The sequence below is a fragment of the Erpetoichthys calabaricus genome, chromosome 7, assembly GCF_900747795.2.
Source record: "Erpetoichthys calabaricus chromosome 7, fErpCal1.3, whole genome shotgun sequence".
Lineage (NCBI taxonomy): Eukaryota > Metazoa > Chordata > Cladistia > Polypteriformes > Polypteridae > Erpetoichthys > Erpetoichthys calabaricus.
In genome coordinates, this window is record NC_041400.2 from 186543115 (window position 1) to 186560457 (window position 17343).

Genomic DNA, 17343 nt, shown 5'->3' on the forward strand with positions numbered 1-17343 from the left:
ATAGGGATCACTTCACTGACATGTGAGCAAGCCACGGTACAACTGTGAGACGCGCAGCACTCGCCGGCTACAATGTAACAATAAAAATTTCCGGAACGTGCTGTTACATTGTCATTCATTTTACCCTCTGTCGTTTTCATTCATATGTTACGTAGGCACGTACCTTTTATCTTCGGCAATCTCATTCTCTAATCAGGCCTCAGGAGCTAACCAGTGTAACACTGTCCACCACCCCTTTCGTTATTCCGGCACATTGTTGACATCCATGAGTAACAACAACGTACTAAACTGGAAGGTGGTCTACGCATGCGTGGAATTCGTGGACAAACAAAGATTGTTAATTTAAAGCACAGCAATTTGTTTAGTTTGAATGTCTGTGTTTTGAGGTGTGACTGGAGTACTACAGTCTTCAGTACTATAAGCCTGGAGGAGATTCTTAATGCAGTGCCTATGTTTTAGCTGTCTCTCTACTGCCATCTAGTGCTTCTTCTTCTAATTCATTCGCGGACAAACAAAGATCAAGATCCAAATGAAGATTATCCATCCATCCATCCATTTTCTAACCCGCTGAATCCGAACACAGGGTCATGGGGGTCTGCTGGAGCCAATCCCAGCCAACACAGGGCACAAGGCAGGAAACAATCCCGGGCAGGGTGCCAACCCACTGCAGCCAAATGAAGATTATATATAGAGATATCTGAAATGGAAAAGAGACCCATTTTAAGATATCATGAAATTAATTTTATATATCTAAAAATATATTTTAAATAATTCAAACAACAGTGAATTTTAAGAGGGTTCTCATGGAGCGCAAACGCAAATATCGGCAGAGTTCCTTAGTAGCCTTTGTCGATTTTCGCAAAGAGTTCGACTCAGTTGATCGAGCTGCCCTGTGGGACATCCTGAGGGTTTGCGCGATTCCCTTGAGGTTGCTGGATATCATGGTTGGCCTGTACACTGGTACTGTGAGTGCTGTGCAGAGTGGAGGCAGGACCTTTGTTTTTTTACCAGTTGATTCTGGGGTTCATTAGCGGTGCGTTCTGCTCCTACTCTGTTCAATGCTTGTATGGACTGGGTGTTGGGGAGGGTCATGGGGTCCAGCGGCTGTGGGACATCTGTTGGTGAAGAAATATTCATGGATCTTGACTTTGCTGACGATGCTGTGATCTTCGCGAAGTCAATGAAGGCTCTGATCAGGGCTCTAGAGAGACTGAGCAAAGAGTCTGAGTGTCTGGGCTTGTGAGTGTCCTGATAAAAACCCACATTCAGGCCTTTAGTGACCTCTTGGGCACGGCCATCAGCAGTGTGTCTGTCTGTGGAGAGAGTGTGGACTTCGTCGAGAGGTTTACTTACCTTGGCAGTGACTCTCCCAGTGCATGTCTCTGGCAACTCTTCCTATGAAGTCAGTAGATGGATTGAGAGAGCATGGGGGATCATGAGGTCACTGGAGAGGGGTGTGTGGTGGTCCTGATATCTATACAAAAGGATGAAGGTCCAAGTCTTTAGAGTCCTGGTGCTTCCTGTCTTGCTATATGGTTGCGAGACATGGACGATATCCAGTGACCTGAGATAAAGACTGGACTCCTTTGGTACTGTGTCACTCCGGAAAATCCTTGGGTACCGTTGGTTTGACTTTGTGTCGAATAAGCGGTTGCTGATGGAGTCCCGAATGAGGCACATTACCTGCATTGTGAGGGAGCGTCAGTTATAGCACTTCGTTTCCCCGAGGGTGATCCAGCTCGTAAGATCCTCATTGTTGGGGACCCGAGTGGCTGGACCAGGCCAAGGGGTTGCGCACGTAACACCTGGCTGCAGCAGATAGAGGGTCATTTCTGGAAGGTGGGCATGGACTCCATCTCTGCCTTTGCCAAATGGGATCCCGAATTGTTGTATCGTGTAGTGGACGTGGCAACGCACTGTACCAGTGCATGCTCCCCAACTTGACTTGACTTGACTTCAAAAGAAAATACTTTGAGAATAAAACAGTTTACTTTTTGCCAAGGCTTTTCAATATACATAGTGCTTGAAAGTGGAACCTAATTAGTGGCGGTGCTCTGTCCATGGAGATACATTAGCATTCGATCGGAGAGTGGTAGGTGGATCCTCTATGGTTATAATATGACATTTGATCTAAGTTTTTGCCTCACCTGAAACTATAAGAGTCACCATATCATAACAGTCAGTTGAAGAGTTTTGTGGGGGGTGGTGTTCCCTGTGAAACACCATAACATTCACTCAAAGCATAGGGGGTGTACCCCCACAAAACTTCAAGTGTCGCAATACAATAACATCTGATCTATGAGTGAGGGAAAATAGGGGGTTCCCCCATGAAATCCTGAGAGCAATGGAAAGAAATGCTGCGTGTACTCCAAGTGGAAATTGGAATAAGTGCCAGTATGGTATCCATGAGTACTGATCAACTTCAAGCACTGAATATTTATGTTTAAAGCGTCATTTCAGAAGAGTTAAAGAAAAGGAGACACTCATGTCATTTAAAATTAAAGCACGCACATTAAGAACGAGAAGTTCTAATCTGTTATTCTGTATCCAACCTTCCAGAGTAAATACAGATACTGTAAATCATACAGTTTATACTTTTGGCCAAAGCTATATATTTAGGATGTTTGTTCTTTTTGTTACATTCTTCCTTTGTCTTTGTTCAGCATTACTGGTTATTTTTCAAATGTGTAAACTCTTTTTGTTTTCTTCTGCTTAGTGCTGATGGACGCTTTGAAGGTTCCTTGATGACAAAGGTCATAGTGAAATACAATGGCACTGTCATGTGGACTCCCCCCGCAAGTTATAAAAGTTCATGCACAATGGATGTCACATTCTTCCCATTTGATCGACAAAACTGCTCCATGAAGTTTGGCTCCTGGACTTACGATGGTAACATGGTGGACCTCATTCTTCTGGATGACCACGTGGACAGGAAAGACTTTTTCGATAATGGAGAATGGGAAATACTAAATGCCACTGGAATGAAGGGGAATAGAAAAGATGGGCTGTACGCCTACCCGTTCATCACATACTCCTTTATTTTGAAGCGTCTGCCGCTCTTCTATACACTCTTTTTAATCATCCCTTGTCTTGGCCTGTCCTTTCTGACAGTTCTAGTGTTTTATTTACCTTCAGACGAAGGGGAAAAGTTGTCACTGTCAACGTCCGTTTTAGTGTCTCTCACCGTCTTCCTTTTAGTCATTGAGGAAATAATTCCATCTTCTTCCAAAGTCATTCCCCTCATTGGCGAATACTTGCTGTTTATTATGATTTTTGTGACTTTGTCCATTATCGTCACAGTGTTTGTAATAAATGTCCATCACCGCTCTTCAGCCACCTACCATCCTATGTCACCTTGGGTCAAAAGCCTTTTTCTTCAGAAGCTTCCAAAACTGCTTTGCATGAGAGGACACACGGATCGATATCATTATCCAGAGATCGACTTGAACAGCCCAGACGTAAAACTCAAAACCACGGAGAAGAAAAGGCCCTTATCAGGGAAAGAAGATGAGAACAAGGTTTTGTTGGCACTTCTTGAAAAAGCAACAAATTCAGTGAGATACATCTCCAGGCATGTCCGAAAAGAACATTTTATTCGAGAGGTAAGCTGCTGAATATTAACACAGCTCCCATTTTCTCTTTGGTAACACATGTTAATGACATGCTGTAGATACCCCCTAGGATTTAGAAAACCTCTTGAGTTATGCTGTTTGAGATTATAGTCACCATATGTTTTGTGGTAAATAATCAAGCCGTGACACACAAAGAGATTTGGGGCAACCCCCAGATACTTGAGACTTGGCTACAAAATGCAAAAAAAGGTTGAGAAAATGGACTTTACAGACAAGAGTCCAAAACAGAACTGCACAAGTCAGTAAACATGGCAGATATATTGTTGGATGGCAAGAAGAGCTGGGATCTTGGGACCGGAACCGGAAATTATGGCATTGGGCTGCGACTTCTTGAGATGTGGAACCGGAAGTGACATCTTCTGGTGCTGAACCGGAAGTGGCATCTTCTGGTGCAGAACCGGAAGTGACGTCTTTTGGTGTGGAACTGGAAGTGACGTCTGCTGGGGCGAAGCCAAATGTGACGTCTTCTGGTGTGGAGCCGGAAGTGACATCTTCTTGGGAGCCAGGCGAAATTTCCCGCATTTGGTCTGTGGGGAAACAAGAGAAAGGATTCATGCACACTGCCACCCCCTTTTCTGATAGGGAATTACCTTCTTTTGAGCCCTTTAGCTGCCTCCCATGCGCACATGTGTGACAGTTTCAAAAAACTTCAAAGCCATTGGTGTTCTTCTTCTTATTTCAGCTGTTCCCGTTATGGTTTGCCACAGTGGATCATCTTTTTCTATCTCGCCTGTACTCTTCATCTTGCTCTGTCACACCCATCACCTGCATGTCATCTCTCACCACATCTATAAACCTTTTCTTAGGCCTTCCTCTGTTCCTCTTGCCTGGCAGCTCTATCCTTAGAACCCTTCTCCTAATATATCCAGCATCTCTCCACTGCACATGTCCAAACCAATACAATCTTGCCTCTCTGACTTTGTCTCCCAACTGTCCAACCTAAGCTGACCCTCTAATGTCCTCATTTCTAATTCTATCAATCCTCATCACACCCAATGCAAATCTTAGCATCTTTAACTCTGTCACCTCCAGCTCTGTCTCTCGCTTTCTGGTCAGTGCCACCATCTCCAGCCCATATAACATAGCTGGTCTCACTACCCTCCTGTAGACCTTGCCTTTCACTCTTGCTGATACCCGTCTGTCACAAATCACTCCTGACACTCTTCTCCTTCCACTCCACCCTGCCTGCACTCTCTTCTTCACCTGTCTTCCACAATCCCCATTACTCTTTACTGTTGATCCCAACAAAGCCATCAGTGTTACTGCTTTTGTAATTAAATTCCCACAATTACACTAAAAATATAAGTCCTGCACAGCCATTCATTCCCTCTTTTTGTAACTGTATCCAGCAAGGGGCACACACTCCCTGGAAATGGGTTTGTTAGTGACGGCAGCGTGTTTCTTAACTAGAATCCGTTTAGTGGGGTGGCCAACTCCAGTGGCTACCGATTTTTGTTCCAAGCCAGTTTCTTAATTAGAAATCAATCCTCACCAATAACAGATCTTATTTAATTCCATGGCTTGTTAGTTTTTTAACTCCACCATGTCTGTTTATTCTTAAATCATAGATTTTTTCCCTTTCTAGTAATAAATGTATCATCCAAGTGATTTGAAGTCTAAACAGATGAGTAATTTTCCACAAGGAACACTCGAAAACTCAGAGGTTAGACCAACTTGAATGGAGGCTGGCTCGTGAGTGAGGAGAGCCCTGCCCGGCTTTCACTCCTGAGTCACTCAGCCTGCAGCCTCTGTCTCGGATTAGCATGAATATATCGCTCCTGCAAGCAAACTATGATTCTTAGTGTGATGAGAGAAGTCGCAAAATCAACTGGAATGTTGATCTAAACCCGTTAAGTAGTTCTCTTGTGAAAAGCGGACAGACGTACAGACAGACAGACAGACAGGATTTCATATATATATGCTAGAGGGCTCCGCCCCCTGCTCGCTTTCCTCGTCCACCCCCGGATTTGGTTTAAATACAGTTTTAAGAGATTGTTATTTTCATAAGAATTGTTACATATGCATTATTTTCACTTTCACTTTAAAACTTTAGTAAAAACAATATTTGGAATTAACTGTTTTTCAAGATCGCATTGAATTTTGATTCCGTGTTTGAACTTACATCGTGACAACGCAACGTATAACTGCCTGTGAGTGAATATCGTTTCTTTCTCTCTAATAAATAAAACGACTTTTTCAAATGTTTGTCCATGCTCTTTCTTCTTTGCTTAGTCGACGTGTCATCTAGAACTTATAAAATTATTGTCCTGATAAAATTTATAAGAGCTGAGAGCGCAGGAAGTGTGTCTGCCAAAAGTATTCACACAACTGAGAGGTTAGACGACGGTGGTCTTGTTTGAAAATAGTTGTAAGTATGGCGTGACTTGAAAGAATCTCATGTTAAAAGTCTCCATCTCACGGGACTTCATACCGCAACAATGTTTTTGGAATCTTTTAATTCTCTCTGGCAACACGAATAAGACGATTTACAAGTCTCCAACTTACAGTTTAAATCCGAACAATATATTCGATCTCTTTTTGCTGTTTCGTTATTTCACCAAGTTATAATTTTTGTTTGTTTGTGCTAATGCAATCTTTACTTTCCTTTTTTTGAGACTTTCAAATTTTCGTACATCTATTATCGCTAACCTGCTCTGCATGTGTATCATACCAACATTTTTTTAATTCTTTATGACGTTCTACTTTGTCATCTACTCTTTGTCCTTTATTTCTGGCCCCAGGCATTGTTAAATCTCTTTCTTGAGGGACGTATAAGTGTCTCTCCAAGAAAATCACATCTCGTTTCCTTCCAAGTTCCAAGATCTTTTTTTATATAATAGAGAGATGTATATAATTTATATATGGAGAGAGAGAAATAGATATAGATAGATAGATAGATAGATAGATAGATAGATAGATAGATAGATAGATAGATAGATAGATAGATAGATAGATAGATAGATAGATAGATAGATAGATAGATAGATAGATAGATAGATAGATAGATAGATAGATAGATAGATAGATAGATAGATAGATAGATAGATACTTTATTAATCCCAAGGGGAAATTCACAAACTCCAGCAGCAGCATACTGATAAAGACAATATTAAATTAAAGTGATAACAATGCAGGTATACAGACAGACAATAACTTTGTAAAATGTTAACGTCGCATAGTGTGGGGGAGGAACGATCTCCTCAGTCTGTCAGTGGAGCAGGACGGTGACAGCAGTCTGTCACTGAAGCTGCTCCTCTGTCTGGAGATGATCCTGTTCAGTGGATGCAGTGGATCCTCCATGATTGGCAGGAGTCTGCTCAGCGCCCGTCGCTCTGCCACAGATGTCAAACTTTTCAGCTCCATGCTTACAATAGAGCCTGCCTTCCTCACCAGTTTGTCCAGGCATGAGGCGTCCTTCTTCTTTATGCTGCATCCCCAGCACACCACCGCGTAGAAGAGGGCACTCACCTCAATTGTCTGATAGAACATCTGCAGCATCTTATTGCAGATGTTGAAAGACGCCAGCCTTCTAAGGAAGTACAGTCGGCTCAATTGTTGGATTTAGGTGGCATGAGTGACCCAGTGGTAGCCCTGCTGTCTCACAGTAAGGACACCAGTGTTTTCCATCCCAAGTCCTCCCTGCATGGAGTTTGCATGTTCTCCCTGTGTCTGTCTGGGTTTCCTCAAAGTGGTCTGGTTTCCTCCCAGAGACAGCCAGGTCAGGTGACATGGTGATGCTAAATTGGCCCTTAGTGTGTGTCGGCCCTGTGTTCTGTCCAGGGTTTCTTCTGGCCTTCCGCCCTTTGCTGACTGGGATAGGCTCCAGCACCCTTGTGACCCTAAGCGGGTTAGAAAATGACTGACTGATGAATTGTTTGATTTGTAATTTGAAACTGTGGAGCAGAGAGGTACATCAGTAAATACAATTTATCTTTGTTCCAAGCATTATGGTGGACACTGCTTTCTTTTCTCAGCTCTTGTTTTTGGATAATCTTATTAATCCCAATGGGAAATTCACATTATCCAGCAGCAGTATACTGATACAATAAATAATATTAAATTAAAGATTGATAATAATAATAATGCAGGCGAAAAACAGACAATAACTTTGTATAATGTTAAATGTTAACGTTTACCCCCCCCGTGTGGAATTGAAGAGTCGCATAGTTTGGGGGAGGAACGGTCTTCTCAATCTGTCAGTGGAGCAGGACAGTGACAGCAGTCTGTCGCTGAAGCTGCTCTTCTGTCTGGAGATGATACTATTTAGTGGATGCAGTGGATTCTCCATAATTGATAGGAGCCTGCTCAGCGCCCTTCGCTCTGCCACAGATGTTAAACTGTCCAGCTCCATGCCAACAATAGAGCCTGCCTTCCTCACCAGTTTGTCCAGGCGTGAGGTGTCTTTCCTCTTAATGCTGCCTCCCCAGCACACCACCGCGTAGAAGAGGGTGCTCGCCACAACTGTCTGATAGAACATCTGCAGCATCTTATTGCAGATGTTGAAGGATGCCGGCCTTCTAAGGAAGTATAGTCGGCTCTGTCCTTTCTTGCACAGCGCATCAGTATTGGCAGTCCAGTCTAATTTATCATCCAGCTGCACTCCCAGATATTTATAGGTCTGCACCATCTGCACACAGTCACCTCTGATTATCACGCGGTCCATGAGGGGTCTGGGCCTCCTAAAATCTACCACCAGCTCCTTGGTTTTGCTGGTGTTCAGTTGTAGGTGGTTTGAGTCACACCATTTAAGTCATTGATTAGGTCCCTATACTCCTCCTCCAGCCCATTCCTGATGCTGCCCACGATAGCAGTGTCATCAGCAAACTCCGAGTTGTATTGGAAGTCCGATGTATATAGGCTGAACAGGACCGATTTAACAAGGGGCTCTGATCTTTTTGCTCTTATTTAGGTTTAATCTACTAAAATATTCCTTATTTGTTTTCTACAGGTTGTACAAGATTGGAAGTTTGTGGCTCAGGTCTTGGATCGAATCTTCTTGTGGGTCTTTCTCACCGTTTCCATTTTTGGCACAATTTTGATCTTCACTCCAGCTTTACAAATGTATCTCAGCACCTAAGCAGGAAAGTGAGGAGCGACAAGCGCCAAGTTTGCGGTGTATTGCGGTACAGGGGTCTTTAACAATAACTTAAAATATGCCACCATTCACACAAATACAAAAGAGAACAATTTATATTAGGTGTGTTTTGTACCTCCTTTGGTGTTTGATATGGGTGCAGGTTACAGGACTCAAGTAAGCCTTGGACTGATGCTGATTATGACTTTTTTATTAATAAACCCGTTTTTTTCTACATAAATGAATAAGTGTGACCCCTGATGAGTTCAAGATTAAACTAGAATAGAAATTAAACCCTAAGGGTGTGAAAATAATTTTTAGGACAGTGTATTATAAAATGATTACAGAATGATGCAATCCCTCAATATGGAACATTTTCTTAGCTTGCAATAATATAATGAACAATTCCTGTTAAATAGTTAACATGTAATGGATTGCTTTGATATAAAAGAGACATTTCAGTTATTTTATGTAATAAAGTTTGAACATATTAATATGTACATGTGCTGTATAAAAACTATAATTTTGATATATTTTGTGCTCCTATGTAACGGGATAACACAAATTGTCCTCACGCATTTACAGAAACAGCAACCACTGCAGTGTTTCAAATGGTTTAGTATTAAGCATGAAGGGCACTTTTTTAAATCAATGACATGTTCTTTATGTATTTTAGAATAATGAATTCTTCAGATTTTAATATAGTCAATTTGTATATTTTAACAACTATGCAGTCTACATGTTTAATCTGATGCTTAAAGCATAATTTTCATTTAAAGAGATCATTCCTGTAGCACAAACTTTTTGTCTGCCTAGGAATTTAATAGAATGAGTCACATATATTTTAGTTGGACACAAAATTATACTAAAAACGTTAACTTCTACAATAAACAGGTAAAAATATAAAATATCTGTTTGTCTTATGATTCAATTCCTCACAAGCGTCCCCACCAATTGTCATCTTGCTGCTCTTGACTGGCCTTGATGGCAAACCAGATGATGAGCAAGATGAGGAGAATCCTCAGATCTCAGTGGTGTCCGCCCAAAGGGGTTGAAGACGTTTGTGCAGAGAAGCTTTGTGGAGTTCTCCAGCGTATTTTCAACTTGGAGTTGAGTCTGAAAGGATGGAATACTTACCATCTTTAACTTTTTTAGGGTGGATGTCGACTTTTGTCAACTCAAGAGGACAGATGTCAAATAAAGTCAACATCCAAGGCAGGGGGTGATAAAAGCTGTAAGTGACAATAAAACTCACCGTTATGATATAGGTAGACCCTCTTTGCTCGGAGGACTGTTAGGCTTGTTGACTTGTGAGTAGCACAGAAAAAAAAAACGTCTACAACAGCATTGACATCGGGCGAAAATACTCAGTGTAAGTTATTTTTTGATTTTTTGCGTATTATTGCTGAATCAGACTCTTACTTATTGAACTCCGATTTTGATGCAAGTGACCTGGAGGTTGAAAATGAAAGTTAGGTATTACTGATCATGCAGATGATGTGCCTACAGCAACGTTCGCCCTGGGAGGACTACACAGACAGATCCGTGGGAGGCAAGCTGGAAACTGGACTTCAGACGAGACGGCATACCAGTGGACACTACCAGCCACTCAACCACTTCAAGATGTTTTTCCAGAAAATGCCTTTTAGCTTGTGAGTGATGAGACAAACTGGTATGTAATAAGGATGTGAATTTACATACTGTGGAGCCTCATGGAGCGACATTGGTCATAAATAAGTATTTTATGTTGATATGTATGTGAAACCATTGCTTTGTGTGCTTTTTAGAAAACATTCAGTCCTGGGACAAAAGAGAAAAATAAAATTAGCCCTAAAAGAGTTAAGCAACAACTAAAGCAGCAGGAAACTGAGCAACTAGCACTTGCACTGACTGAGGCTGGCCACAAGAGGGCACTGCTACAACATCTTTGTTTTTTCTTCCTGAATTTTAGTGATGTCTTTATTTTAAGGAAAACAAAATAAAATGCTCAAAAAATTAAAGGCACACTTTGAAAACACATCAGACCTCAATGGGAAAGCAAAATCCTGCTGGCTATCTCTACTGCTATGGACTGATATGGTAATGTGTTAGGAACGAAAGGACGCCACATCGTCTGATGGAAATGAAAATGATCAACCTACAGAGGGCTGAATTCAAAGACACCCCTAAAATCAAAGTGACAAAATGATGCGACAGGCAGGAGAGTCGAGTCCATTTGGCCAAAATTTTATTGCAGCAACTCCAAATCATACTCAGTAGTTTGTATGCCCCCCACACCTCCAACTGTGCTTGTATGCATGCCTGACAACGTTCTAGTGAGACAATGGATGATGTCCTGGGGGATCTCCTCCCAGATCTGGACCAGGGCATCACTGAGCTCCTGGACATTCTGAGGTGTCGAATGGACCAAAAAATAATGTCCCACCCTGATGTGTTCTATTGGATTGAGGTCAGGCGAGTGAGCGTGGGGGCCAGTCAATGGTATCAATTCCTTCACCCTCTCACCACATGAGGCCGGGCATTGTCATGCACCAGGAGGAACCCACGAACCACTGCACCAGCATAGGGTCTGACAATGGGATCCAAGGATTTCATCCCGATACCTAATGGCAGTCAAGGTGCCGTTGTTTACCCTGTAGAGGTCTGTGTGTCCCTCCGTGGATATGCCTCCCTAGACCATCACTGATGGGTTAAGGACCTTCTATGAGGGGCCCTGTCCAGCTCTCCTAGAGTAACTGCCTGTCTCCTGGAATCTCCTCCATGCCCTTGAGACTGTGATGGGAGAAACAGCAAACCTTCTGGCAATGCCACATATTGATGTGCTATCCTGGAGAAGTTGGACTACCTGTGCCAGGTCTCTAGGGTCCAGGAATCTCCTCATGCTACCAGTAGTGATACTGACTGTAGCCAAATGCCAAACAAATGAGGAGGGAAAAATGTCAGTGGCCTCCCTCAAACTGTGTAAACCATTCATTTCTGTTTTAGGGGTCATCTCATTGTTGCCCCTCTAGTGCACCAAAGCAGCTGAAACTGATTAACAAGCCCCTCTGCTACTTCACTGACCAGAATTGCTGCCAAAGGGGCTTCTACAAAGCACTAAATTAAGGGTTTGCATACTTCTATGAATGAGAGATTTCAGTTTTTCATTTTTCATAAATTTGCAAACCTTTCTGAAAACAAGTTTTCACTTTGTCATTAGGGGTTATTGAGTGCGGATCAACGGGCAACAAATGACAAACGTATAGACTTAAAATGAAATCACCAGCAAAGTGAGGACTGCAGAAAGTGATGGGGTCTGGATACAGTGCATCCAGAAAGTATTCACAGCGCATCACTTTTTCCACATTTTGTTATGTTACAGCCTTATTCCAAAATGGATTAAATTAATTTTTTTCCTCAGAATTCTACACACAACACCCCATAATGACAACGTGAAAAAAGTTGACTTTTTTGGTTTTTGCAAATTTATTAAAAATAAAAAAACTGAGAAATCCCATGTCCATAAGTATTCACAGCCTTTGCTCAATACTTTATCGATGCACCTTTGGCAGCAATTCCAGCCTCAAGTCTTTTTGAATATGATGCCACAAGCTTGGCACACCTATCCTTGGCCAGTTTCGCCCATTCCTCTTTGCAGCACCTCTCAAGCTCCATCAGGTTGGATGGGAAGCGTCGGTGCAGAGCCATTTTAAGATCTCTCCAGAGATGTTCAATCGGATTGAAGTCTGGGCTCTGGCTGGGCCACTCAAGGACATTCACATAGTTGTCCTGAAGCCACTCCTTTGATATCTTGGCTGTGTGCTTAGGGTCGTTGTCTTGCTGAAAGATGAACCGTCGCCCCAGTCTGAGGTCAAGAGTGCTCTGGAGCAGGTTTTCATCCAGGATGTCTCTGTACATTGCTGCAGTCATCTTTCCCTTTATCCTGACTAGTCTCCCAGTTCCTGCCGCTGAAAAACATCCCCACAGCATGATGCTGCCACCACCAAGCTTCACTGTAGGGATGGTGCCAGGTTTCCTCCAAATGTGACGCCTGGCATTCACACCAAAGAGTTCAATCTTTGTCTCATCAGACCAGAGAATTTTCTTTCTCATGGTCTGAGAGTCCTTCAGGTGCCTTTTGGCAAATTCCAGGTGGGCTGCCATGTGCCTTTTACTAAGGAGTGGCTTCCGTCTGGCCACTCTACCATACAGGTCTGATTGGTGGATTGCTGCAGAAATGGTTGTCCTTCTGGAAGGTTCTTCTCTCTCCACAGAGGACCTCTGGAGCTCTGACAGAGTGACCATCGGGTTCTTGGTCACCTCTCTGACTAAGGCCCTTCTCCCCCGATCGCTCAGTTTAGATGGTCGGCCAGCTCTAGGAAGAGTCCTGGTGGTTTCGAACTTCTTCCACTTACAGATGATGGTGGCCACTGTTCTCATTGGGACATTCAAAGCAGCAGAAATTTTTCTGTAACCTTCCCCAGATTTGTGCTTCGAGACAATCCTGTCTTGGAGGTCTACAGACAATTCCTTTGACTTCATGCTTGGTTTGTGCTCTGACATGAACTGTCAACTGTGGGACCTTATATAGACAGGTGTGTGCCTTTCCAAATCATGTCCAGTCAACTGAATTTACCACAGGTGGACTCCAATTAAGCTGCAGAAACATCTCAAGGATGATCAGGGGAAACAGGATGCACCTAAGCTCAATTTTGAGCTTGTGAATACTTATGTACATGTGCTTTCTCAATTTTTTTATTTTTAATAAATTTGCCAAAATCTCAAGTAAACTTTTTTCATGTTGTCATTATGGGGTGTTGTATGTAGAATTCTGAGGAAAAAAATGAATTTAATCCATTTTGGAATAAGGCCGTAACATAACAAAATGTGGAAAAAGTGATGTGCTGTGAATACTTTCCGGATGCATTGTATGTTCTGAATCCACCGTAACTGGTAGTGTACAACTATTTTGTCTAGGAAATATTATCAAATGTTAGTTATTTTCAGACTGAAGTCGCTAGACAGCTTCTGACGAACGGCCATCGTGGAGAACAACCAAATTTTTCATCAGCTTATTTAAAAACAAACGTGAAGTCTGTCTCAAACTAAAGACTCCAGGCCCAGTGATTCGAAATGACAGGACATGATAATTAATATTCTCTAACAGACATCACTGAAATGAAAAGCTGCCGTTGCCAGAAATTCTGAGCCAAGCCAATAGTCTAATTAGAAAAGAGTTTGATTACAGACCTAAAGTCGGTTCTGAATAAAACATTCAGCAGCTGTGGACTTCTAGGCCTGAACTTGATTTTGGCATAGAAAACACAAATTCATTCCCTTTGAAGCTGTAATTATTTATTTTAACCACATTTATTTTAATTGGTTAATGGTTATTATAATTTTAATTTGTCGAATTCAGTTTAACTCTTGAGTCACTGATTTTAGGCCTCTTTACATGTATATGTTCTAAGTTCTCTAAGCTAATGCTTTTACAGTGAGCTCACAAAATATTCTGACCTCTTCGCTTACCACACACTTCATTATTTTTTTTAAATGGAAAATGTTTCTAATTTTTGCCATTAACCTTCATTCAATAACCCATAATGACAAAATGAAAACATAAGAAATTTGACAGTGGAGAGGAGACCATTGAGTCCGTCAAGCCCATTTGTTCAGCTCTTCCTCTAGCTAAGCTGTCCCGATATCTCATCCAGATTCTTCTTAAACATTATCAAGGTTTCTGCTTCAACTGCATGTCTTTGGCATATCCATAAGGTAGTGTGGCTGGGTGGTCTAAGGCAGGGGTCCCCAACTCCGGTCCTGGAGGGCTGCAGTGGCTGCAGGTTTTCATTCTAACCCTTTTCTTAATCAGTGACCTGTTTTTGCTGCTAATTAACTTCTTTTGAGTTCATTTTATTTGACTTGCTCTTGAAGATTCAGACCCTTTAATTGTTTCTTTTTCCTTAATTAGCAGCCAAACAATAATGATATCTGCGGTGGGCTGGTGCCCTGCCCCGGGGTTTGTTCCTGCTTGCGCCCTATGTTGGCTAGGATTGGCTCCAGCAAACCCCCGTGACCCTGTGTTAGGATATAGCGGGTTGGATAATGACTGACTGACTCACAATAATGAGATACAAAGTGAGACAAAACAGGACCAGCAAACTGTGACCATCATTTAATATTTAAAAATAAAGAAAGGTGAAGGTCTCAGGGATGTTGATCTGCTCAGGTCTTCAAAACATTTTCACAGTGTGCTTAGAAAAGAGAAAATCAACAATCTTGGAAATGCCTGCCATTGCACAATGAGAGCAGCAACAAGACATGGAATTAAAGAACGGGTTTAATTAACAACAAGAATTAGCACCTAATTAGGCAACTGGTTGGTGTTTGAAGCCCTGACTTAGTTGGTCTTCTGTTGGCTCCCTCACTTCACATTTCATTTCTGTTTAAGGAAAGAAATGAAGTAATTCAGAGGAATGATGAAGAAATTCAGGGAACAAATCTTAAAAAAACAAATCAATTAAAATTAATTCAAAATAAGTTAATCAGTAGCAAAAACAGGTCACCAATTAAGAAAAGGGTTAGAATGAAAACCTGGAGTCACTGTGGTCCTCCAGGACCAGAACTGGGGACCCCTGCCTTAGACCACCTGGCCACACTACCTTATGGATATGCCCAAGACATGCAGTTGGTCTAAGGAGTGGGTTAAAACCCCACTGCTGCCAGTAGGTGATGCAAACACATCCCCTTCTTTAAAGCATTTGACCAGATGGTCAGCCCCTCTAGCTTTCGAGATGCGAGTAGGCAGCTTCTGTTGTAATTTTAATGCAGAAAAGTGCAAAGTGGGGAAAAGGAACACTAATTATAAGTACAAGATGGGAGAGACCGAGGTACAGAAAGCAACCTCTGAAAAGGATTTTGAGACCGAAGCTTCAAAACTGAACTCAGTTTCCCCCAATGTCCTCAAGTATGTGAATTCTGATGGATCTCCTTTATCAATGCCTTTGAGGATTTTGAAGACCCCGATGAGGTCCCCACGCAGCCTTCTCTGCTCGAGACTAAACAGATTTAATCTAGTCTATCACAGTAGGACACGTCCTTTACTCCCATGATGCTCCTGGTTGTTCTCTTCTGCACAGCTTCAACTGCTGCTATGTCTTCCTTGTACTGTGGTGACCAGAACTACACACAACACTCCAGGTGTGGTCTCATCAGTGCATTATATTGTATTGTATAACGTTCCTTGATTTATATCTGTTGTGATGTGAGATTTTGCATATAACTTGATAAATATTTTGTATGTCTTTATTTGTAATTTAGGCAAAGCAATGTAATTTAGTGTTACTTTGGTGAGAGGCATTCGTGTTTGCCCCCCCTTTTACGACTGAGTTTCTTTGAATTTTACGACAGAGTTGGGGGGGTGTGCTTTAAACCAATTTGGCGAGTGTTTCTCTGCTAAAGTCTTTCAACCCCCGCAAGGAAACTTTAGCTCAACAAATGGTTTTGGGGGTGGCAGGTATTAAGATGTTGTATTTCCCCATTGGTCTGAGGTATGCTTGTTTGGAATTGGCTTGTCTCAGAGGCCTTTAAGTACTATGATGCCCTATTGGCTGTAGGGGTTGGACAGAGAATCTATAAATCTTCTTGCTCAACCACATTCTCTCTCTCTTACTAACCAACATATGATGAAGAAGTATCTCTCTTACCAAACTGATGAAGACCATCACACCATGAACTGAAAGGACAACACAATGGAGACCACAGCTCGGTAGCCATTTTGGAACACACGTACAGCCTGTTCTGAAGAAAGCTGAGCACCAATGATACCTTAACTAGAGACATTTTAAATAACTACAAGTCTGTGTGCCACCTGAAACTACACATCACCATTTAATCAGGTTGTATGGTTGCCAATATTCAAATGTACTTTGCATATTGTTATTATTTATGATTATTACCAATAATACATTGTTTTATGTGTAACTTAATTCCTGCTTGTCTTTTTACTACACCTAACTGCCTGAGGTTATAGATATAGAAGGGAAGGTGGAGATAAGTTATATACTGTAATACCTTATATACAGTGGTAAGTCTGTGAGATTAGGCATTTTGACAAAGGCTACTTATTAATACAGTGGAACTTCGGTTTGCGAGCATAATTTGTTCTGGAAACGTGCCCGTAGTCCAAAGCACTCGTATATCAAAGTGAATTTCCCCATAAGAAATAATGGAAACTCAAATGATTTGTTCCACAACCCAAAACTATTCATATAAAAATGATTAATACAAAATATAAAGTAAAAATACATAAAACAAATTAACTTGCACTTTACCTTTGAAAAGAATCATGGCTGGTGTGAGTGAGTTTCTAAACTCTTGTGGGATTGCACCCAACGGGACGACACGAGGAAGAGAGTCCCGAAGCAATCGCAGTCTCCCAGCGCTGTAGCAGTTCTCCTGAAAAGCGAATCCGAAAAGATCGCGGACATGCTATAAGCGCCTGCCGTGAATGGGTGATACAAGGAACAAGGAACATTATAAATGCGCAGGGCCCTGTCTGACTGCTGTGTCTGTGTATAAATAACCGCGCTGTTGCTGTTTCAAGCTGAATAAAGCTTGTGTTGCTAAAGTACTGAGACTCAGCTTTGTGTTTTAGGG

General features: G+C 41.9%; 1 protein-coding gene across 1 annotated transcript in view; it reads left to right on the top strand.

Annotated features, from left to right (window-relative positions):
- Positions 1-9744, top strand: part of chrnb3a (cholinergic receptor nicotinic beta 3 subunit a) — a 132886-nt gene extending 123142 nt beyond the window's left edge. The window contains exons 5-6 of the mRNA XM_028806032.2: positions 2717-3602; positions 8581-9744. Of these exons, the coding sequence (XP_028661865.2) occupies positions 2717-3602; positions 8581-8709 (1015 nt within the window). The 3' untranslated portion in view covers positions 8710-9744. The remainder of the gene's footprint in view (positions 1-2716; positions 3603-8580) is intronic.
- Positions 9745-17343: the final 7599 nt, after the last annotated feature.